A 24,442-nucleotide genomic window follows, 5' to 3' on the forward strand; every position below is an offset into this window, starting at 1 on the left:
GTATTACCTCTCTGTACATGTATGTCTATGCCGGTATTACCTCTCTGTACATGTATGTCTATGCCGGTATTACCTCTCTGTACATGTATGTCTATGCCGGTATTGCCTCTGTACATGTATGTCTATGCCGGTATTACCTCTCTGTACATGTCTATGCCGGTATTACCTCTCTGTACATGTATGTCTATGCCGGTATTACCTCTCTGTACATGTATGTCTATGCCGGTATTAACTCTCTGTACATGTATGTCTATGCCGGTATTACCTCTCTGTACATGTATGTCTATGCCGGTATTACCTCTCTGTACATGTATGTCTATGCCGGTATTACCTCTCTGTACATGTATGTCTATGCCGGTATTACCTCTCTGTACATGTATGTCTATGCCGGTATTGCCTCTGTACATGTATGTCTATGCCGGTATTACCTCTCTGTACATGTCTATGCCGGTATTACCTCTCTGTACATGTATGTCTATGCCGGTATTACCTCTCTGTACATGTATGTGTATGCCGGTATTACCTCTCTGTACATGTATGTCTATGCCGGTATTAACTCTCTGTACATGTATGTCTATGCCGGTATTAACTCTCTGTACATGTATGTCTATGCCGGTATTACCTCTCTGTACATGTATGTCTATGCCGGTATTACCTCTCTGTACATGTATGTCTATGCCGGTATTACCTCTCTGTACATGTATGTCTATGCCGGTATTACCTCTCTGTACATGTATGTCTATGCCGGTATTACCTCTCTGTACATGTATGTCTATGCCGGTATTGCCTCTGTACATGTATGTCTATGCCGGTATTACCTCTCTGTACATGTATGTGTATGCCGGTATTACCTCTCTGTACATGTATGTCTATGCCGGTATTAACTCTCTGTACATGTATGTCTATGCCGGTATTACCTCTCTGTACATGTATGTCTATGCCGGTATTACCTCTCTGTACATGTATGTGTGAGGGGGTAACATGTATGTCACAATGACACTATAGCACGCGGTACGCAGCACATAGGAGTTTTACAGACACCTTTCCTGCCCTGATGAGCTGACACTCTGTACTTTCTTGAGGAGCTCACAGACGTTTATAGTAATTACATTTGCCTTACATATCTCTGCCATGTACATTAGATTTTGTTCTTGCTCCGCCGCCGTGTCCTCGCTGCTGGACATGGAACGTTTGAAGGCGTAAGGTCACAAGGTGCAGATTTGGGGATCTGCGTATTCACTACTGATCCTACACTCCGCTAGGCGAGTAATAATCTCATATGTTCAGAAGTCTCGCGGATAATGAACATCGTACAAAAAAGTGCAAACACTTCATCATATTAAAAAAAAAACCTTTAATAAATTAAAAATATAGATTGCATTACCCCCTTCAATTTAAAACAGATCAAGTATCAAAGAAAGCACACAGCCCCCCTCCCAAATTAGTGGCACCCCAGGAAGGAGAGAGAAAGCTGCAAATTTAGAGGAAACAAGTGCTTCATTATCCCGCCACTGCAAGAGACCACGCAACGCACAGCCCTGTATACACTGGCATGCCTATACTGTATATCGTGCACACTGCCACGCACAGCCCTGTATACACTGGCATGCCTATACTGTATATCGTGCACACTGCCACGCACAGCCCTGTATACACTGGCATGCCTATACTGTATATCGTGCACACTGCCACGCACAGCCCTGTATACACTGGCATGCCTATACTGTATATCGTGCACACTGCCACGCACAGCCCTGTATACACTGGCATGCCTATACTGTATATCGTGCACACTGCCACGCACAGCCCTGTATACACTGGCATGCCTATACTGTATATCGTGCACACTGCCACGCACAGCCCTGTATACACTGGCATGCCTATACTGTATATCGTGCACACTGCCACGCACAGCCCTGTATACACTGGCATGCCTATACTGTATATCGTGTACACTGCCACGCACAGCCCTGTATACACTGGCATGCCTATACTGTATATCGTGTACACTGCCACGCACATACTGTATAATTTACACTGGCAAATACATACTGTATATAGTGTACTGGCACACACTGTATATAGTGTACACCAGCACACACATACTGTATATAGTATACACCGGCACGCATACACTGTATATAGTACACACCGGCACGCATACACTGTATATAGTGTACACCAGCACACACATACTGTATATAGTATACACCGGCACGCATACACTGTATATAGTACACACCGGCACGCATACACTGTATATAGTACACACCGGCACGCATACACTGTATATAGTACACACTGGCACGCAGTGCATCACTGCCCTCTACAGGAGCCATGGAAAAGATTCCTGTCAATGTGTAGTTAGCGACACGCGGACTCCGTTTTGTAAGACTCCCGAGCACTTTGCAGCATTTCATGCCGCTCATGTGAGCCTCGGGGGCAGAACGGGGGGTACATATCCGTGTGCTGGGGCAGATTGCGGCACCTTTTCTTAGAATAACATGAGCAATTATAAAGCTCGTCCGAAACGTCACCACAGCCTGTGAACATCAAACTTTCTCCAACGCGGGACGCGGTGATCTGTGAGGAACAGCACAGCCACCGACAACACGTTCACCTCACCGCGCACACAGCGGGGAAATATTAACCCTTTCCATGCCAGAGAAGCCTGCATCATACTTTCTCCAACGCGGGACGCGGTGATCCGTGAGGAACAGCGCAGCCACCAACACGTTCACCTCACCGCGCACACAGCGGGGAAATATTAACCCTTTCCATGCCAGAGAAGCCTGCATCATACTTTCTCCAACGCGGGACGCGGTGATCCGTGAGGAACAGCGCAGCCACCAACACGTTCACCTCACCGCGCACACAGCGGGGAAATATTAACCCTTTCCATGCCAGAGAAGCCTGCATCATACTTTCTCCAACGCGGGACGCGGTGATCCGTGAGGAACAGCGCAGCCACCAACACGTTCACCTCACAGCGAACCTCCTGGGAAATAGTAACCCTTTCCCCGCATCACACTGCTAAATCTCCCAGGTTTAATGGGGGCAAGAACTCCAGTTACAGGATTATGTTTATGGCCCTGCCGGCAGTGAAGGGGTTAAGGGCACTTGTCACCGAGTTTGTTATTTTCTCGCAGGTAAAGGACCAATCCGACCGGCACATCGTTTTGCCGATTTTGGTTTTAAAAACATAGCCTTGACGCTATTAATTTCAGCCCCGGGACCCCACGCTTCTAGCGATACAGTACTTACCTCCGCAGGGGGTACTTACCTCCGCAGGGGGGGCCGGTATCTCGCGGCTTCTTAAAGCTCCCGCCGGCCAATAGAAAGTCGGACAGGATGACGTCACGGCTTCCTATTGGCCCGTGAGCTTGGAAACCGTCATTACGTGATCCCTGCAAGCCGAGCGATTATCGGCAGCCCCCCCGGAAACAGGGGGTCCCTGGAGCGGAAATGAATGGGGTTCAGCTCCGGAGACCCCCTGCTTCAATCCCATGTAAAAATAAATGAATTGTCGGCATGGAATGCTGCTTTAAGGGCGCCCTATATCCAGCAGGAACATTGTATCCCTCTATATAGCAGGAACATTGTATCCCTCTATATAGCAGGAACATTGTATCCCTCTATATAGCAGGAACATTGTATCCCTCTATCTAGCAGGAACATTGTATCCCTCTATATAGCAGGAACATTGTATCCCTCTATATAGCAGGAACATTGTATCCCTCTATATAGCAGGAACATTGTATCCCTCTATATAGCAGGAACATTGTATCCCTCTATATAGCAGGAACATTGTATCCCTCTATCTAGCAGGAACATTGTATCCCTCTATCTAGCAGGAACATTGTATCCCTCTATCTAGCAGGAACATTGTATCCCTCTATCTAGCAGGAACATTGTATCCCTCTATATAGCAGGAACATTGTATCCCTCTATCTAGCAGGAACATTGTATCCCTCTATATAGCAGGAACATTGTATCCCTCTATCTAGCAGGAACATTGTATCCCTCTATCTAGCAGGAACATTGTATCCCTCTATATAGCAGGAACAGTGTATCCCTCTATATAGCAGGAACATTGTATCCCTCTATCTAGCAGGAACAGTGTATCCCTCTATATAGCAGGAACATTGTATCCCTCTATATAGCAGGAACAGTGTATCCCTCTATATAGCAGGAACATTGTATCCCTCTATATAGCAGGAACATTGTATCCTCGTGACAACCAAAATCCCCAGCATGTGACTCAAAACCCCATTAACCCCCTCTATGCTGGAAGCACCTGCAACAATGCAAGCAGTTTAATTTATGGCGGAAGATGAACCCCCTTTGCTGACTTCATATCCATTAAAATAGTAAGAAGTGGGTCTTCCCACGCAGGGTCGGGTTCTGCTGTTCTGGGACAGGCCCAGAATGAAACCTGCAATGCTGCTGCAAAGCCCTTCCTGCTACACTGACCCGGAACCTGCTCATTGCTTCGCAAGTCGGGCTGGCACCGCCGGGGTTAACTGTTCTACCCTCTTCTTTATTGCTAGAAACGCAGTGGAGGAGTTAGAGGAAAACAAAAGAAAACAAATACAGATTTCTATAATAGTGCAGAATTATATACATATAGACGCTTGGACCCCCACACGCCGCTGCCCCCCCGAGGCGGCCCCGGCTTCTCTCAGGAGCAGACGTTTCCGTGTTCTGCAGACTGACCGTTCACCACAGGCTCCAAGCCCAGGTGCTGTTAGAAAGACGCCAGTTACCCCGGCTCAGTGACCGCTGGGTGTGAAGGTCAGAATCATCCAGCTGATCACAAAGTAGAAGAGGAATATGGGGTACACAGCCAAGGCCCTGCGGTTGGGGGGCTGACTGTCCGCTAAAAACGCAGTGGAGGCTGAAAAAGACAGATAAGAGCAAAGATAAAACACACAGGGTTTGAGATTTTCTAACCTGCGGGGATCCCGTTCCCCGCATCGTATTTAGATTATGTTACCTCCCATCACCCCTGCTGTTCCCTGCATCTACTACCCTTCCAATGAAGATGTACATTCCCAAGTCTTTCAGCTTCAAAGCCTGCAGCCCCCGTTCTGATCATTCCTTCCTGCATCTATTATTCCTCCCCACACCCCCTCCGCAATTAGAATCTGCGCTCCTTCGGAGACGGCCCCAATTAGTGCTCCTTGTTTCCAAAACCCAAAAGGATGAAGGCGATGAAACAAAACGAAATACAAGTGTTGCTCTCTAAGAGATCTGTTCCCTGAAGTAAGAGACCGATTACTGCTCTTACGCACACGTTTAACGGAGCGACAGCGGGGAGATGCTGGAAAATACAGAAACGTGACCCCCACCCCCCACGGAATTTGGGGGCGATATTGAAGCGTGCACACGTGCAAATATAAACAGATGAAAGACTGTTTGTAATGTTTCACTAAGTGAGAAGACGCAGCTTTCTGGGCCTCGCTGCAGGTCATGTAACGCAGAGCGGACATGCTGGCTTTCATTTTATTTGTAATTTTGATATAAAAGTCCTCCAGTAAAGGGCTCACGTGGCACCTCTCACTGTCTCCCCTCCGCCAGGCAGCACAGAGCGGGGTTTCCATGCAGGACACGTGGGAGATCCCGACGGGGAGAGGGGCTTAGCAGCCACGTTATTCTACGCTTTCGGCTCGGTGTTAAGAAAATAAAATCATTTCAAATCATTAAAAATCAGCGAGCAGCAAAGACCAGAAAGCTGAACCCACATTATATAGTAAAAGCCTTTTTTAAACAGAAGTTGGAAACAGAACCACTTGGGCCACGGTGTCTGTCCATTTCCCATCAGCTGGAAAAAGCTCTGACCCGGTTTGATCCTCGAGGCTTTAAGGATTTAGCCGCGTGTCTATTTCATGCAAATTGTAAATCCTTCACTGTATTACCCCTACCACCTCTGCTGGGACACCATTCCATGGATCCACTGCCCTTTCTGTGAAGTACGCCCTCCCCTTTCCCCCGAGCCCCCCACCCTCCAGTGTCAGAACAACCTCCAGGACTCCTCTTTCCTCCATATTGGGCTTCCCTCCTGGACTTTGCTGAAACCCTTTGTAATGTAAATGTTTCCACCACATCCCCCTCTCCTCCGAGCTGTCCTCACCGAGTGAGGTCTTTCCCGATGGGTCTCAATGTGGATTAGGACTTTTCAACCAGTTGGCCAAAGGGGCCAGATCAGTAGAGGGGCCACAGGCTTAATACGATGGCATTGGAGATGCATTGTATTTTGCAAACGTTTATACCACCTGTCCCATATATATTTACATTATCCTAACATACAAGTGAGTTTCCGTGTGAGAAACCGCACTCAGCTGCCACTAGTATGAAACCATCCGGAGCCGGAGTCAGAGGGCCACACCCAGACCCTTGCCAGGCCTCCCGTTGAAGAGCCCGGCTGCAGATCATGCCCCAGATTAGTAGCCCTTCTCTGCACAATCTCCAGTGTATTGATGTCCTCCCTCTGGAAGCGGTGTCCTTACCCAGGGTGGACCAGGCAAACATGGTGGCCACCACTACCAGCCGTATGATGAAAGTCACGGTGTTGGAGCTTGCGATGAGTAGCAACCTGCACACCAGCATGGCCACTGTGAGGGGCAGGATGCAGTAACCCAAAACGCACAGGCTCTGAAAGAACGAGCTGCAAGAGAAACGGCACAGAGACCTCAGCAATCCTGCGAGACACCCGACAAGCAAACCCCACGGCCCACGCTGCACAGACACCTTCTCATTCAACAAAACATATCTTATTTCACTAGATAAAAGATGCACGGTAACGCAGGCGGCACGTCCCTCTCCCTACGCGTTTCACTTTGTAGCGTCACTTGGTCAGAACGTTTTGCTTTTGTGGTTCCCTGTTGCAGTAAGAGGAGAGAACGGCCAGCCCTGCAGTGATTATATTCTATAAGCTCATCTGTATGTGCAATCACGGGCTGCTTCTGGGCGCAACAGGGAACCCCACAGGTACAAAGCTTTGGGAAGGAGGGACGGCGAGACGGCGAGGGGCTGCTGATCCTTCATGCGATAAGCAGGTTAAATGCCAAGCCACTCCAGCAGCAAGGGAGTAAGCGTGTGATGTGTGCACAGGCGATACAGGGTTACATGTATTATACACCTGTGTTGTAACACAGGGGCACAGCCATGAGTTACAGCCCCCCCCCCACCTGGTACTCACATGGTTCCCCCCAGCAGCTTGGAGTTCAATGTGATGACGACGGCCCCAAACCAGACGATGACGAAGACCTCGGCAAACTGGGGTCCTCCATCTTCCTTACTGTCAACGGAGCCGCCCTGCAGCATTCTGGGATGGGGAGAGCGGGGACGTGAGAGATCAGCTGCAGTGAGCCTACACAAGGAGTTTGCCATGGCCTACCCTCATGGCTGAGCAGGACAGACCCGTAACCCTTTCACTACCAGAGGATCCTGCAAAAACACAGCGGAACGATCCAATTGTCTTCCTTCACCTAAATTAACCGTGCTAAAAGCAAAGATGTGGTTTCTTTTGTTTTTGGGGAAATGAACTACAAACTGCATTTATTCTGGGCCTCTGAATGAGTGATTCCTAATCAAGTGTTTTGTTTTACGCTACCCGCACCCTCATCAGGGAGCCAGAAAGATAAAGGAAATGGAGAAGAGGAGAGCTTTCTGCCCGTGCAGCACAGTGATATCAGATAAACGGGAGCAGCCGGAGGAAATCAACCTCCCCCCAAGTCTCAGCGCACTGCGTTCACAAAACAAGAAAGGATTTAATACTTATAGGTTTCAGATTTGGCTATAAGAAGGCACCCCCCCCCCACCAGTGACCCCTTAATATGTCGCTGCCATTAATATATCTTGGCCCCCGAAGTGAACGGGCCGTTAAAAGCTCGATCCCCAACTTTCTCTTTGCAGGAAACACTTTTCTAGGCTCTTTTATTTTATGGTGAGGAATCATTTTAAATGTTTACGTTTTTGAGGCTAGAAAAATGATTGACAAAGTCCCCCTAAGCAATAAGGAGGTTGAAGGGGGGTGAAAAACATTATAACATTTAACATAATAACATTCAGTACTTAACTTTTCTGGGGTGTGAGTGTGTGTGAGTGCGTGTGTGAGTGCGTGTGTGCGCGGGCGGAGGGGAGGACCTTTCCAGCTGCTGTACATATTTTGGGTGTCCATGGAAGATCATCAACCGGCGCTTAAAGTCAAAACAAAGCATAACTGTGCACCTCCAACAAGCTAAAATACCCTAATTAGAGAATATAAACATGTCCTGCTGACTCCTCACTGCCCTAAACCCGCTGAGAAACCCCTCCCCAGGCGGGACGAGTCCTCCTGCTGGTTATTATTGTGGGGTAGAGACCACCGCACAATCTCAGGCATGCCAACGCTCTGCAGGTTTACGCTTCTGTATGTGGTATTTCCTGTAAGCAGACGGCGATGTGCAGGCTTTACGTGTATACATAGCATCATTATATAGTGCTGTGTGCTTATGTTCAAGGGAGGGAAGGGGTTTAGAATGAAAGACCTAGTGCTCGGTGTATATGCATGGAGTCTCCACAGGACGCACCAGACATATTTAAGAGCTTGTGAAAGTAATAAAACATTACAGGAGTACTTACAGCGCTAGGGTAACACAGAGCACCAGAGGTCCCCATAAATCCCCTACAGAAAGAGACCAGAGTACCACAGTATTAGCAAACCAATCATACAGTAACTCTTCCAGTTCCACAAGGAATGCAATTTGTTGCTTGGCTGTGTGGCATTGAAGGTGTTAATAATAACAAATATATATAGCATGTTTACATTATTCCATCGTAGCGATCCTCCCTCAAGGTCATAACGACATCTAAAATGTCAGAGCTCAGTGAGTAAAGGCCGAGGCTGAAGCAGGGAGATTTGGTTCAGTTCCCGGTGTCGGCTCCTTGTGACCTTGGGGAAGTCACTTTATCTCCCTGTGCCTCAGGCAGCAAAAACATAGATTGTAAGCTCCATGGGGCAGGGACTGTGTCTGCAAAAATGATATGTACAGCACTGCTGACACGGTCAGCGCTACACAAGAAAAACATTATTATTAATAATAGCTTTACAGGTAGTGAACATGCTATCTGATTGTGGCTTGAAGACGATATAAATTCTGTAAATAAGTATTTGGGGGGGGGGGGAAACAAACGCAGAACTTCACATTGCCCCGTGCATAGTCACAATACCACAATGACTTCAGACACTACAGACTAAGACAACATGACAAAAATACAGATAAAAGGAGGACACACTCAGGGGTCAGGATACCGGCATGTTACCAAACTCATATCGGCTTCTGGGGGGACTGGTGCTGTACACGGTCCCTGGAAGAGTATAGTTAGAGCAGCGGTATCGGTGCGAATAATAACTATACACATATAGCTCTTCTCTGCCGGGCAGCCTGGCCATACAATATGGAGCAGCACAATACAGGCCGCTCTGGCAGGGATGAAGTGGACACAGGATACAAGACTGGAAATGAGCTTTGGGGACCTCGCAAGGTAACACAACACCTGAGGATGTGATAATCTACGAGGGGAGTGGAAGTGGTGAGCGAATGAGCCTGCAAGGGTTAATGATCTGTCACTTTCTGAGCCAGTTAATCAGTTTTTGGAGGTCTAGGAAGACCCCAGACTCCAAAGATCCCGCCCCCTGATTGTAACGAGGGTGCCAGCTCTGAATACTTACAGTCTTTAAGGAGCGCTGTGCTCTTTTTGGGGTACATGACGTGAACAAACTTCTTCCCAACAGCCTTCAAATCCCGCATCTGCAGCAAGAGGGGGAGATGTGAGGTCAGAGCGCAGGAGATGTGAGGTCACAGCGCAGGAGATGTGAGGTCACAGCGCAGGAGATGTGAGGTCACAGCGCACACATGTACAGAGCATGACACATGCGGTGATTTATCTCCCAGATCCTCATCGGGGGCCGGTAACCTCTCTAAGGAAGATATGCATCGCCATATACACCGAACAGGAACCGGAATACACATTCTGCACACAGTTTGCGCCCTGTCTGCTTTCCTTACGGTCACCAGGAATTCAATAAGAGACACTGCCAGGGATTGCACATATGTGATGGAAGACCATACGCTGAGGGAACAAAGATTCTGTCCTATAAACGGTCACCTTCCTGACAGCTTCTATTTCTAATGTGAATAAGTATTCCCCACCTGTGTTATCCTGGGACATACACCTGCTCGCTACATAATACAATATCCGTTTTAGGGATCTCTTTGTTTCTTTTAGTCTTTTTCTTCTTGTTGGCTTTGGAAAAGGGAAATATGTATACTTTAGAGAGGTTTATTTGCACAAATTAAAAAGTGTATTACATACGTATCTAAAGAAGAGGTTTGAAAGCTTGGATACTGTAAACCTTTGTTGGTTCAATAAAATGTTAATACGACCTATTTTTTCCTTTTCTTTGTGTTTCCTATGAGAAACGTGAAATAGGCACTTATGTCCCATCACACAGAATGTACCCCAGCTCAGGGTTACCCTTACACACAATGTACCCCAGCTCAGGGTTACCCTTACACACAATGTACCCCAGCTCAGGGTTACCCTCACACAGAATGTACCCCAGCTCAGGGTTACCCTCACACAGAATGTACCCCAGCTCAGGGTTACCCTCACACAGAATGTACCCCAGCTCAGGGTTACCCTTACAAACAATGTACCCCAGCTCAGGGTTACCCTCACACAGAATGTACCCCAGCTCAGGGTTACCCTCACACAGAATGTACCCCAGCTCAGGGTTACCCTCACACAGAATGTACCCCAGCTCAGGATTACCCTCACACAGAATGTACCCCAGCTCAGGGTTACCCTCACATACAATGGTTTCCTTGACAGGCTCATCCAGCGTGGAATTTTCTTCCTCCTGTGATTGGGACCCCATTGGGACAGTGATCTCCCCCTCCACAGGGATGTCTCCCGATATGGATACATCCGATAACCCTGCAAACTGGAAGAGAGAGGCAAAAGCACTGAACACAGCTACAGGGACCTGTGTATTTAATACCCTACAGCAGGAGTGGCCAACTCCAGTCCTCAAGGGCCACAATCAGGCTTGATATTAGGGATATCCCTGCTTCAGCACAGATGGCTCAATCAGTGGCTCAGTCATAATGACAGCCACCTGTGCTGAAGCAGGGATATCCCAATACCTAGCCTGTTCCCATCTCTCCAGGCATTGTTTAGCTGTTCCGCATATTATGATTATTATTATTATATTGCTCCGCGGTGCGGGCGCAGTGAAGGGTTTAATAGTATAAAACCCTCTCCCTGCCCCAGACTGACATGGTGTCCCTGCACATCTCTCCCAGGTCCTGGGGACCCTACCCCCAAGTGACATGTCCTCCCTCTGCACAGACTCTGCCCTAACCCTAAATTAGTTACTGCTTTCTCCTTTCTATATGCGGCCTACTCTGTCCCAGTGTGGCCCCCTCCTGTTTATTGCCCCCTCTCTCCCACCCCTGCTCATGTTTATTGCCCCCCCTCACCCGTTTATTGCCCCCCCTCACCCGTTTATTGCCCCCTCTCCCACCCCTGCTTATGTTTATTGCCCCCTCTCTCACCCCTGCTCATGTTTATTGCCCCCTCTCCCACCCCTGCTCCCACCACTGCCCCTCTCCCACCCATGCTCATTTTTATTGCCCCCTCTCCCACCCCTGCTCCCACCACTGCCCCTCTCCCACCCATGCTCATTTTTATTGCCCCCCTCACCTGTTTATTGCCCTCTAGCTCCAGCTCCTGTTTATTGCCCCGGCCCCTGTTTATTGCCCCCCCGGCCCCTGTTTATTGCCCTCTAGCCCCAGCTCCTGTTTATTGCCCCCCCCCTCACCCGTTTATTGCCCCCCCCTCACCCGTTTATTGCCCCCCCCCTCACCCGTTTATTGCCCCCCCCCCTCACCCGTTTATTGCCCCCCCCTCACCCGTTTATTGCCCCCCCCCCCTCACCCGTTTATTGCCCCCCCCCCTCACCCGTTTATTGCCCCCCCCCCCCTCACCCGTTTATTGCCCCCCCCCCCCCTCACCCGTTTATTGCCCCCCCCCCCCTCACCCGTTTATTGCCCCCCCCCTCACCCGTTTATTGCCCCCCCCCCTCACCCGTTTATTGCCCCCCCCCCTCACCCGTTTATTGCCCCCCCCCCCTCACCCGTTTATTGCCCCCTCCCCTCACCCGTTTATTGCCCCCCCCCTCACCCGTTTATTGCCCCCCCCCCTCACCCGTTTATTGCCCCCCCCCCTCACCCGTTTATTGCCCCCCCCCCTCACCCGTTTATTGCCCCCCCCCCTCACCCGTTTATTGCCCCCCCCCCTCACCCGTTTATTGCCCCCCCCCCTCACCCGTTTATTGCCCCCCCCCTCACCCGTTTATTGCCCCCCCCCCTCACCCGTTTATTGCCCCCCCCTCACCCGTTTATTGCCCCTCTCCTCACCCGTTTATTGCCCCCCCTCACCCGTTTATTGCCCCCCCCTCACCCGTTTATTGCCCCCCCCTCACCCGTTTATTGCCCCTCTCTCCCACCCCTGCTCCTGTTTATTACCCCTGCTCCTGTTTATTGCCCCCTCTCCCACCCCTGCTCCTGTTTATTACCCCTGCTCCTGTTTATTACCTCTGCTCCTGTTTATTACCCCATCTCCTGTTTATTACCCCTGCTCCTGTTTATTACCCCTGCTCCTGTTTATTGCCCCCTCTCTCCCACCCCTGCTCCTGTTTATTGCCCCCTCTCTCCCACCCCTGCTCCTGTTTATTGCCCCCTCTCTCCCACCCCTCCTCCTGTTTATTGCCCCCGCTCTCTCACCAGCTGCTTGCTCCCACTCTCCTCTCTTTCCTCCGTTTCCGCCATCTTTTCCCTTCTCCAGCTCAAGCGACGTGGAGTCGAATCCTCTGACGTCATCACCCCGCGTCCTTTTCCGCTTCGGTCGCTCGGTCTGGAGTCACGGAGCTCGAGGCGTCCGGTCTCTATGGCAACAGAAAGGAGTCGCTGCGCACGCGCAGGTGTGTGTGTGTGTGTGTGTGTGTGTGTGTGTGTGTGTGTGTGTGTGTGTGTGTGTGTGTGTGTGTGTGTGTGTGTGTGTGTGTGTGTGTGTGTGTGTGTCAGTGCCAGCAGTGTGTGTGTGTGTGTGTCAGTTTCAGCAGTGTGTGTATGTGTGTGCGTATCAGTGTCAGCAGTGTGTGTGTGTGTGTCAGTGCCAGCAGTGTGTGTGTGTGTCAGTGTCAGTAGTCTGTGTGTGTATGTCATTGTCAGCAGTGTGTGTGTGTGTGTGTGTGTCAGTGCCAGCTGTGTGTGTGTCAGTGCCAGCAGTGTGTGTGTGTGTGTGTGTGTGTGTGTGTGTGTGTGTGTGTGTGTGTGTGTGTGTGTGTGTGTGTGTGTGTGTGTGTGTGTGTGTGTGTGTCAGTGCCAGCAGTGTGTGTATGTGTGTGTGTGTGTCAGTGCCAGCAGTGTGTGTGTGTGTCAGTAGTGTGTGTGTGTGTGTGTGTGTGTCATTGTCAGCAGTGTGTGTGTGTGTGTGTGTGTGTGTATTTATGTGTATGTATGTCAGTGTCAGCAGTGTGTGTGGGGACATCATTGTATTCCTTATATTTGTCTTGGAATCTAAAATGAATTATCTTTAGTGCGAGGTCACTGTGAAGGCCATCCTACATAACCCACAGCCTGTAGCATGCAGGGACCCTACCACTGAACCATGCATGCATATATTACCTATACAATGACAATTACACATATGACCAATGTCATAGGTATATCTAGAAAATGTCTTGGTTTACTCAGGACAGGCCCAGTGTGCAAAGTTCTGTACAGAAGCACAGACAGATAGGCGACGTCATATGAGAACAGCCCATCCACTTTCTGCAGTATATTGTTGTGTCATATAAACCTGTCCTGTTTGAGCCGTTGCAGAAATGTGGTCACTAGGCTTTCTCTGGACGCTATCTAATATACTAATATTCTGTACTGTTCTGTATGCAAAGTATCCAATTAAATGACAGTAATTAGAATACCACCACAGTGAGCAGTGAACCAAATTTATATTACGTGATGCACAAACACATCCACATTTTGCTTTGTGTTTCACGTAATATAACTTAATAGAAATGATTTTGGTTGAGTATGCCGTGTGCGTCCTTTCTACGGAAGGATTGTCATTTAATATCATTTCTATTTAAGTATCAAACCGGGTTAGAATTTAGCAGAAGACTGAACTCAATGGACATATGTCTTTTTTCAACCTAAACTGGTTCCTTACGGCAATGACACAGGCGAAGGCTGACCGGACTTTATTTGACTATAAATCATTTGCAGTGATGTGTATTGTAATGTTAGTTTGTCAGTGTGGAGTACTCATTTGAAACATTATTCTTTTAATTCAGTGATACGGAGTATTACTTACTTGTGGGTTTCAGTTAACCAGTGACAGTTAACACGTGTGGTTATCTGTGACTCTCACTGATTTTTAGCATGAGAGACATTTCTCTGTGGACATACTTGAAAACGAGAGGTAACTCGATGTATTACTTCCTGGTAAAATATTTTTTAAATAAATAAATACACAGACTTTAGCAATCCCGTGAGAAAATTCACTACTTCTCCATCAAATTGTCATCACTTGGTTCAGAACACCCAAGTCTGACTGATTCCGGTCCTAGAAGGATAACATCTCCGATTAAGGTGACTTTCAGGTCAAAATCTGACAAACCATTAACCGTTGCCCGCTGGCAGTGAAATGGTTACAGTATCTTACATCCAGAAACACATTTCAGGAATGGCAGGGAATGGGTTACATGCCTGATTGCTTTCTCTGTATATATCTGTGCCTACCATTTCCCTGGCTATTTACCTTTCTAACAAAGGCATGCAGGAGGAACGCTGCTTGTACATTTCCCAAATACCTTCTCTTGGATTTTGAGGAATCTGTGGCTTCCTTCAGATGTAATTAAGGTTTTTTTCCCCTTCTACTCTTCTGTTTTTGCAGGAATCCAAGGTTAGCAGATCCCTAACACAAACAGGCAAGTACCCAGACAACAGATGCAGGAACCACCCCGGTTACTAGGTGCAGGAAACAGGCTGGAGACGTCACCCCAAGTCAGAGCGGCACAGGACAGGATGAAAAGTGGGGTACCAGGTGCAGGAAACAGGCTGGAGACGTCACCCCAAGTCAGAGCGTCACAGGACAAGATGAAAAGTGGGGTACCGGGTGCAGGAAACAGGCTGGAGACGTCACCCCAAGTCAGAGCGTCACAGACTGCAGAGCGGGGTACCAAGTGCAGGAAACAGGCTGGAGATGTCACCCCAAGTCAGAGCGGCACAGGTCAGGATGAAGAGTGGGGTACCGGGTGCAGGAAACAGGCTGGAGACGTCACCCCAAGTCAGAGCGGCACAGAACAGGATGAAGAATGGGGTACCGGGTGCAGGAAACAGGCTGGAGACGTCACCCCAAGTCAGAGCGGCACAGAACAGGATGAAGAATGGGGTACCGGGTGCAGGAAACAGGCTGGAGACGTCACCCCAAGTCAGAGCGGCACAGACTGCAGAGCATGTTTCATTAGCGAAATGACCGAGCATTCATTATTTTTTACCATAAATGTGCCCGTGGTAACCGTATGCTTGGAAGGTTTTTATATTAAGGATATGTGCTTGCACGGGTGTTTTGGTTAAAAAAACAAACGTTTTTTGGGTTTCACGGACCTCAATTTGTATTTTATTTTTACTGTGGAAAAAAATTAAAAATAGACAGGTACATGGTATATAATGGGGGGTATAAGGAGGTATGGGGAGGGGGTATAAGGAGGTATGGGGAGGGGGTATAAGGAGGTATGGGGAGGGGGTATAAGGAGGTATGGGGAGGGGGTATAATGAGATATGGGCACGGTATAAGGAGGTATGAGCACGGGTATAAGGAGGTATGAGCACAGGGGTATAAGGAGGTTTGGGCACGGGGGTATAAGGAGGTATGGGGAGGGGGGTATAAGGAGGTATGGGCACGGGGGTATAAGGAGGTATGGGCACAGGGACGTATAAAGAGGTATGGGCATGGGGGTATAAAGAGGTATGGGCACGGGGGTATAAGGAGGTATGGGCACGGGGATATAAGGAGGTATGGGGAGGGGGGTATAAGGAGGTATGGGGAGGGGGGTATAAGGAGGTATGGGCACGGGGGTATAAAAAGGTATGGGCACAGGGGGGTATAAGGAGGTATGGGCACGGGGGTATAAGGAGGTATGGGCACGGGGGTATAAGGAGGTATGGGCACGGGGGGGTATAAAGAGGTATGGGCACAGGGGGGTATAAAAAGGTATGGGCACGGGGGTATAAGGAGGTATGGGCACGGGGATATAAGGAGGTATGGGCACAGGGGGTATAAAGAGGTATGGGCACGGGGGTATAAGGAGGTATGGGCGCGGGGGGATAAGGAGGTATGGGCACGGGGGTATAAGGAGATATTGGCATGGGGTGTAAGGAGGTATGGGAACAGGGTGGTATAAGGAGGTATGGGAACAGGGTGGTATAAGGAGGTATGGGCACATGGGGGTATAAGGGGGTATGGGCACAGGGTTTAAGGAGGTTTGGGCACGGGGGTATAAGGAGGTATGGGCACGGGGTTTAAGGAGGTTTTGGCACGGGGGTATAAGGAGGTATGGGCACAGGGGGTATAAGGAGGTATGGGAACAGGGTGGTATAAGGAGGTATGGGAACAGGTTGGTATAAGGAGGTATGGGCACATGGGGGTATAAGGGGGTTTGGGCACAGGGTTTAAGGAGGTTTGGGCACGGGGGTATAAGGAGGTATGGGCACGGGGTTTAAGGAGGTTTTGGCACGGGGGTATAAGGAGGTATGGGCACAGGGGGTATAAGGAGGTATGTGTAACGAGTGCTCACCACAAACAGGACGGGACCGCAAGGCTCAGGTGGGGATGTTGGAATACACCGACCTCCAACTGCAAGACCGCGTCCGGAGTGCAGAGTAAGGTCGTGTAGCTGGGTCAGTATAGGAGAGATCAGAATGGTCATATATATACTCGCCGTGGTCAGGGATTGTGTAAGGATCCGTCATCTGAGACCCCCCCCCCCCCGACGCGCTCCCAGCTTACCCAGACCCGCGATTGGGTGTCCTACCTCCCCTGCCTCCTGCAGCGCATCTCGCGGACCCGCTAATACCAGCGTTTCTTCTAGGGGTTGCGCACGGCCCTCACTCGGCAGTAAATTCTGTCCCCGCTGGTCCTGCCTCCAGGCTCCGCTCGTGCAGTGACGTCACCGTCGTGCAGCACACACTCGCTATGCGCGGCACCAGCGCACGTGCGCAGAGTCTCCGTTCTGCTGTGTAATTAGATTCAAGGTAGGGATAGGCTACCGCTCACCATGAATTAGGAATAAAATTGACTGGTAAATAAGGATAGGGTGCATACGGGATAGGTAATTATGCTGAGAAGGGTGGTAGGTCACAGAGGTGGCCTTAAAGACTCCTATTTGCACTCGCTTGACCAGTTGACTTAGGCTAGGAAAAATTCAATCCTTGGAGATAACTCCATAGCCCTACATGTACAATTATAAAATCACATTTATTAAACATATATACAAAAGAGACCTAATGTCTAAAAATGCCACTATGTGGCTCCAGGGAACACAGAGGGAGCACAGGAGTAGGGGAAATTTGCTGTTAGAGTATATTCAGTTATTGGGAGACTGCTACTGAGTATACTGTCGTATTGGTTTTGCTAGTACTTTCCTAGGGGGAATTCCCATCATAATCCTCTGTTAGTAACATTGAGGTGTATAGCCTGTGTGATAGGTTGGGATCCCAGCATGGGAAGGTTATTAGGTAGTTGTGGTTTATAACCATGTAGGATGGGGCTATGTAGTTCAGGGTAAAGTCCCTATGTGTCATATAATGTAGTATATAGACAGAATAGTTTAGGGACCCCTATATACTGTCCCTCTACCTTCCTTCAGTAGGGTGCAAGGTGCTCCTAATGGAGGCGCCCCGCTATACAAAACTGTTAGCAGTCTGGGCGTCACTACTGTACGTGTAGCGTGGCGCCGCTATTATTAATGAAGCAAGACAGTCAGTTATCAGCAAAAAGCAGGATTTTCAGCGCTCGTGCTGCAGTTGTTTCGTTAGGAATAATCCCTGTGCTGCTCGTGCATGGAGCGTCTCCCCAGAGGCTCCCACTTCAGAGGTGATCCCCCCTCGAAGGGGGGGAGGACACCCTGAGAAACAGAGAAGAAATAAATGCACAAAAGCGCACAAGGGACAGGATTAGTATTAATTTATTAAAACAAACACATAAACAGCTGAGGGGATCCAACCCCTCCTCAGCTCAATGAATTAACTGCCCAGAAATGTAAACCATATATATGGTCTCTAAACATAGAAAGCTCTAACACAGTAAAACATACACAACAAAAACACAATCAATGTAAAAATAATAAACAGAGAGAGTACTAACAGCCCAAGGGAGTTAAGATAAAAACCGCCATAGAGAGCTATAATACTGCTGACAGGGGGAAGCGAACACTCACACTGAGGCAGAGAAGGGGGACCTCTGATGACCGTACAGGATCCGGATCACGTTGATGATCTCAAGTTATGTTATATGTAAGTATTGCAGGTTTGGATTCGTATCTATGTCTGTTAAACCGGCAACACGTGACCGCTGCAATACGTGACATTTCAAGGGAAAGAGGTAGCATCACTTTAAACATACTACTGGCATTCTAAGGGCATTGGGTCTGGCGTCGGAAGGGGGCCGTCCTAACTGATTCCCTTCTCCCTACAAATACGCGCAGATGACGCTGTACGTGACCTCCTGACGAAGCACGTGGTGCGAAACGCGTAGAGGTCACGACAGGTCATCCTGCGCGTGTTTGCTGAGAGGCTGAAACGGAGCTTGCCTGAGGCTCCAGAGGCGGTTGTTTCCATCTTCCTTTGATGCCGTGATCCGGATCCTGTACGGTCATCAGAGGTCCCCCTTCTCTGCCTCAGTGTGAGTGTTCGCTTCCCCCTGTCAGCAGTATTATAGCTCTCTATGGCGGTTTTTATCTTAACTCCCTTGGGCTGTTAGTACTCTCTCTGTTTATTATTTTTACATTGATTGTGTTTTTGTTGTGTATGTTTTACTGTGTTAGAGCTTTCTATGTTTAGAGACCATATATATGGTTTACATTTCTGGGCAGTTAATTCATTGAGCTGAGGAGGGGTTGGATCCCCTCAGCTGTTTATGTGTTTGTTTTAATAAATTAAGACAGTCAGTTATGCCGCTTTAAATGCTGTCGTCAGTGCTGTCTGAATGCATTCACCAATGTATATATGGAGAGAGCGCGCTCCCTTCAGCTGTTCATACGACCTGTGAGTGTCTCAAAACTCTCAGCTTCCCGCTTTGTGTTCCTCCACGACTCCGGATGACGTCACCGGAAGTGCGTCATCACGTACCAACGCACGTTTCACGCTCGTAGGCGCTTCGTCAGGGTAATGGGAGTGACATCACTAGTCTCCTCCCTACTATAAGTGCTGGTTGGTTGGGGGCGTGTAGCATTTCCCAACCAATCCCAGTGTTGTGTGGATAGGAGGACAGCTGTATTTGATCCCCATTAGGGGTGTGTGTATTAGGCGTCCTGCTATCAGTGATTCATGTTACCTTGGTAACGTATCCGAATCAACGTATGAGGTATTATACAGTCTCATAAGGGGCAGAAATGATTGTACATAGTCAGCACAGGGTGTACTGCGTGTGTGCTATGGCAAAGTATAGTGAAGGATGTATATACACTGGGACATAGTCTGTCATTGAGATCAGATTTAACTAATGTGTGTGGTATGGGTTGGTTCAAGGTGTTGTTGTTTATCCTCTAGGATGATCGTCAGCAATGGGTTTAGGTACCTCAGATGATGTTAGTGATTGTATATCATACAGCTAGATATATATGTGTGTCTAGTGTAGGAGTGTACGTTTTTACTAAGGTCCGCCTCTAAAGTCAATACGGACTTCGGGAGTTTAGGACTCTATTTAACTGACCCATTGTCCTGTTCTCTCATTGTTGGTGTCTTGAGAGTGGATTTTGTAAGAACCCCATCCCTATGTGTTCAAAGAATATGTGGGATCAGGGGTCACTACAGATTGTCCCCATCATCTTAGCTCCCTTGTCTGATATCACTGATCCTTGCTGACCTGACACTATGGGTCATCTATCGCAGCAACCCCATTCTCGCATCTTAATGTTTAACCATATCTGTGACAGTCGTGGTATGATCCCTACAGAAATGCCGAATAAATATAGCCCTCGTTTAGGCCTTCTGGGGACAGAGTCTGCAGTGTGAATATCCACTGACACTCACGCTGCATAAGACGTCTGTCCCAGTTTCCCTTCCGCGGCCCCCAAGGTATATGCTCAATCCCACAGAAGGTAAGGAATTTGGGGTCCCCATTGTGTTCATGTAAAACATGGCGGGCAACAGGGGTATCCTTCTTGTTTCTAATGGACCCTAGATGTTCTAGGATCCTTACTTTAAGGGCCCTGTGGGTCTTTCCTACATAACGTGCCCCACATCTGCACGTGATGAGGTATACAACTCCTTCTGTCAGACAGTTGATGTGGCTCTTAATGGTATAGTCACTACTTACTGGTTTGCTGATGTTTTTAGTAACTTGCATAAAGGGACAGGCTTTACAGCGCCCACATGGGTATGACCCTATGGGTATCCTGTCTCCTAACCACGTCCTAGGTTTAGTGTCCTTGTAGTGACTATGCACTAATCTGTCTTTTAAGTTGCGTGCCCTTCTGCATGTCATAGTTGGGGAGTCTCTAAGGACCTGTTTCAAGTCAGCATCATTCGTAAGGATATGCCAGTGTTTGCTAAAAATCTTTCGCAGATCCTGCCACTGTTTATTATATGTCCCGATGTATCGTATGGTTTTGCCCGTCTGTGTTTGTGGGTGCTGTCTGTCTACTAGAAGCTGAGCTCGAGGTGTATTGATGGCCCGTTTTTTAGCCTTGCGTATGTTGTTTTTTGAGTAGCCTCGGTTGATAAATCTAGTAGTCATATCATCAGCTTGTTTATTGAATTCCTCTACAGTTGAACAGTTCCTTCGTAATCTAAGGAACTGTCCCGTAGGGATGTTGTGGATGATATGTTTTGGGTGATGGCTATCAGCCCTTAGAAGACTGTTAGTCGCTGTTTCTTTTCTATATATGGTTGTGATGAGTTTACCATCTTTCTGTTTACTGATTGTCAGGTCAAGAAAGTTCAGGGATGTGTCGTCCATGTTGAAAGTAAGTTTTAAGTTGTGGTCATTGTCGTTTAACTTTTCAATGAATTGTTTGAGGAGCGGTTTGGGGCCTTTCCATAGGAGAATGACGTCGTCAATGTAGCGCCCCCACCAGTCCACATACCTCGTGTATTCTTCCAGGGCCTCGCTGAAGACCACCGTTTCCTCCCACCAGCCTAGATATAGATTGGCGTAGGTGGGGGCACATGTGGTCCCCATAGCGGTGCCCTGGATTTGGTGGTAGAATCTTTTATCAAAGGTAAAGTAATTCTTTGTAAGTACAAAATCCAATAACTGGATTACAAATGCATTATGTTTATTGTAGTTGTTACCTCGTTGTTTGAGAAAGTGTATAACAGCTTTCAAACCAACGGCGTGAGGGATACTTGTGTAGACTCCCTCAACGTCTAGACCTACAAGTAGTGTATCTGCACTGACAACCACATCCTCAAGACGTAAAAGGACGTCTTTGGTATCCCTTAGGTATGATGGTAGGGAGTTCACAAACGGTCTCAGAATCACGTCTAGATATTTGCTAGCGCATGCCGTCAGGCTATCAATACCCAATACTATTGGTCTTCCTGGTGGCGGTAGTTTTAACTTGTGTAGCTTAGGTAGGTAATAGAACGTGGCAATCTGAGGATTTTTTACCATAATGTACTCCTGCTCTCTCTTGGAGATAACTTTCGCGTCTACACCCTCATTCAGTATTTTCCTTAATTGTGTTTTGAACACTGTTGTAGGATCTTCCTGAAGTACCCTGTAACTCGCTTGATCTGATAGCAGTCTTTTGCATTCGGTAGCATAGTCCTCCTTGTTGAGAAGGACTATGTTGCCGCCCTTGTCAGAGGGTTTAATCTCGATCAGGGGGTCTTTCTCCAAATCTACTAGTGCAAGGCGTTGTGGGTGCGTAAGGTTTTGTCTCTGATTAGTTTTACTCAACTGTAGGATCTCAGTCGTTACCAGTTTCACAAACACATCCACATTTGAGCAAGACTCTGAGGGGGGCGTAAAGGTGGATTGTGTCGAGGTCCGTGAATGGACCCTCACCATAAGGTCTACTGGAAACTTCCTCTAGGTCATTCAACATCTCTAAATTGTCTAGGTCAGCGTCTGTCAAGTCTTCTAGTATTGTTCCCTGTATAGAGTTGTGTCTCCTTCTCTGAAAAAACTTGTGTAGAAGGAGTTTACGTGAGAACAAATTAAGATCTTTTATGCACTCGAAAGGGACTATATCATTGGTGGGAGAAAAAGACAGGCCTTTGCTTAGAACTTCTATATGGAGTGTTGTAAGCACTTTGTTAGATAGATTCACTACCTGTTTCTTCTCTTCCTCCCTCTGTAGGGTCTCCTCTGTTGCATCTGGGGTTGATATCCCCATATCTCTCTGTCTCTTAGTGACACCTCCCCTCCCCCTCCTGGTCTTCCTCGGCCTGGTTGGATGTACCTGCTTCCTGCTCCTAAAAAATGCTGGTCTGAAGCAGTATGTGGCCCGGGGTTAGTATACTCAAGGTGGGTTGTGTTAACTCTCTCTCCTTGTGTTTCAGGGTCAGTGTCACTAGCAGAGTGTTCCCACTCCGTTGAAGATGTTTCAAGTGGCTGCGGGACAAATCTTTTTTTGGATGCTTTTATTTTGTACCTAAAGATGTTCCCTTCCTTGAAGTCAGAGGAGTCCCTAATAAATTTTTTCTGTTTTCTTAGTTTGATGTCTGCTTTTAATTTGTCAATGTTTGTTTTTAGCTTTTTTTCTAGGTCACTGAACTCTTCCTGTCCGCTCCAGGTCTCAATGTCTTTTTTAATCAGTACTATGTTATTGTTGGTTTTTGTTAGTTTGTCTGTCTCATGTTCAATGAGTAGTTTCATTAGTTTAAATGAACAGTTGAGCAGTTCTGACTCCCACGCCTTGTTAAAGGCTTCATCAGTTTGATACTGTGATGGAGCTAAGTTCAGTCTTAGACCTCGGGGGACTAGATCCAGTCTGAGGTAGTTGGTGAGGCTTGTTATCTCCCACCAGATACGGGCCTGTAATTTCATTGCCCTTTCCAAACTGGAAAAAAAGCCTTTAATGTCATTCTGACTGGAGCTTGGTGGTAGCTCTTGATCAAGTGAAAAAACAGAAGTGGCTTCAGTTTGCCACTCATCAAAGTCTGGTGTTGTGGACAGAAAAACAGCCATAGGGGCTAGTGATATAGTACCCAATTACACAGGCAGATGGCAAAATCTATTGTTCACCTATACCACACACGCTTAACACTTGCTGTGCTGACGTAGTCCCATTTCTGGGGAGCTGGTCAGCCGAAAAGAACTGAGTTCTTATAAGCATATATAACAAGGTAGGGATTGGCTACCGCTCACCATGAATTGGAATAAAATAGACTGGTAAATAAGGATAGGGTGCATACGGGATAGGTAATTATGCTGAGAAGGGTGGTAGGTCACAGAGGTGGCCTTAAAGACTCCTATTTGCACTCGCTTGACCAGTTGACTTAGGCTAGGAAAAATTCAATCCTTGGAGATAACTCCATAGCCCTACATGTACAATTATAAAATCACATTTATTAAACATATATACAAAAGAGACCTAATGTCTAAAAATGCCACTATGTGGCTCCAGGGAACACAGAGGGAGCACAGGAGTAGGGGAAATTTGCTGTTAGAGTATATTCAGTTATTGGGAGACTGCTACTGAGTATACTGTCGTATTGGTTTTGCTAGTACTTTCCTAGGGGGAATTCCCATCATAATCCTCTGTTAGTAACATTGAGGTGTATAGCCTGTGTGATAGGTTGGGATCCCAGCATGGGAAGGTTATTAGGTAGTTGTGGTTTATAACCATGTAGGATGGGGCTATGTAGTTCAGGGTAAAGTCCCTATGTGTCATATAATGTAGTATATAGACAGAATAGTTTAGGGACCCCTATATACTGTCCCTCTACCTTCCTTCAGTAGGGTGCAAGGTGCTCCTAATGGAGGCGCCCCGCTATACAAAACTGTTAGCAGTCTGGGCGTCACTACGTGTAGCGTGGCGCCGCTATTATTAATGAAGCAAGACAGTCAGTTATGCCGCTTTAAATGCTGTCGTCAGTGCTGTCTGAATGCATTCACCAATGTATATATGGAGAGAGCGCGCTCCCTTCAGCTGTTCATA

The 24,442-nt window shown here is 47.9% G+C and overlaps 1 protein-coding gene and 1 long non-coding RNA gene across 2 annotated transcripts; one reads left to right on the forward strand and one right to left on the reverse strand.

Annotated features, from left to right (window-relative positions):
- Window positions 1-1,334: 1,334 nt before the first annotated feature.
- YIPF6 (Yip1 domain family member 6) lies at window positions 1,335-12,985 on the reverse strand. Its single transcript, XM_075581936.1, has 7 exons — window positions 12,834-12,985; window positions 10,862-10,990; window positions 9,716-9,794; window positions 8,626-8,668; window positions 7,202-7,327; window positions 6,510-6,667; window positions 1,335-4,897 (listed from the first exon to the last, which is right to left on the reverse strand). The coding sequence occupies exons 1-7, from the start codon at window positions 12,927-12,929 to the stop codon at window positions 4,773-4,775; spliced, it is 756 nt and encodes a 251-aa protein (XP_075438051.1). The 5' UTR covers window positions 12,930-12,985; the 3' UTR covers window positions 1,335-4,772.
- Window positions 12,986-13,032: 47 nt separating this feature from the next.
- Window positions 13,033-15,703, forward strand: LOC142476764 (uncharacterized). The gene is made up of 2 exons (XR_012791965.1): window positions 13,033-14,702; window positions 15,007-15,703. It is a non-coding gene; the product is annotated as an uncharacterized LOC142476764 (long non-coding RNA).
- Window positions 15,704-24,442: the final 8,739 nt, after the last annotated feature.

This window comes from Ascaphus truei, unplaced genomic scaffold (genome assembly GCF_040206685.1).
Source record: "Ascaphus truei isolate aAscTru1 unplaced genomic scaffold, aAscTru1.hap1 HAP1_SCAFFOLD_1713, whole genome shotgun sequence".
Taxonomy (NCBI): Eukaryota; Metazoa; Chordata; class Amphibia; order Anura; family Ascaphidae; genus Ascaphus; species Ascaphus truei.

What these genes read in the sequence shown, in the direction of transcription:
- YIPF6 (XM_075581936.1), bottom strand. Translation starts at nt 12,929, where the DNA reads ATGACGTCAGAGGATTCGACTCCACGTCGCTTGAGCTGGAGAAGGGAA. An exon ending in CACAGCGCTCCTTAAAGACT is followed by an intron (nt 8,669 to 9,715) that starts GTAAGTATTCAG and finishes CTCTTTCTGTAG; the next exon opens with GGGATTTATGGGGACCTCTG. An exon ending in CTCTGTGTTACCCTAGCGCT is followed by an intron (nt 7,328 to 8,625) that starts GTAAGTACTCCT and finishes TCCCCATCCCAG; the next exon opens with AATGCTGCAGGGCGGCTCCG.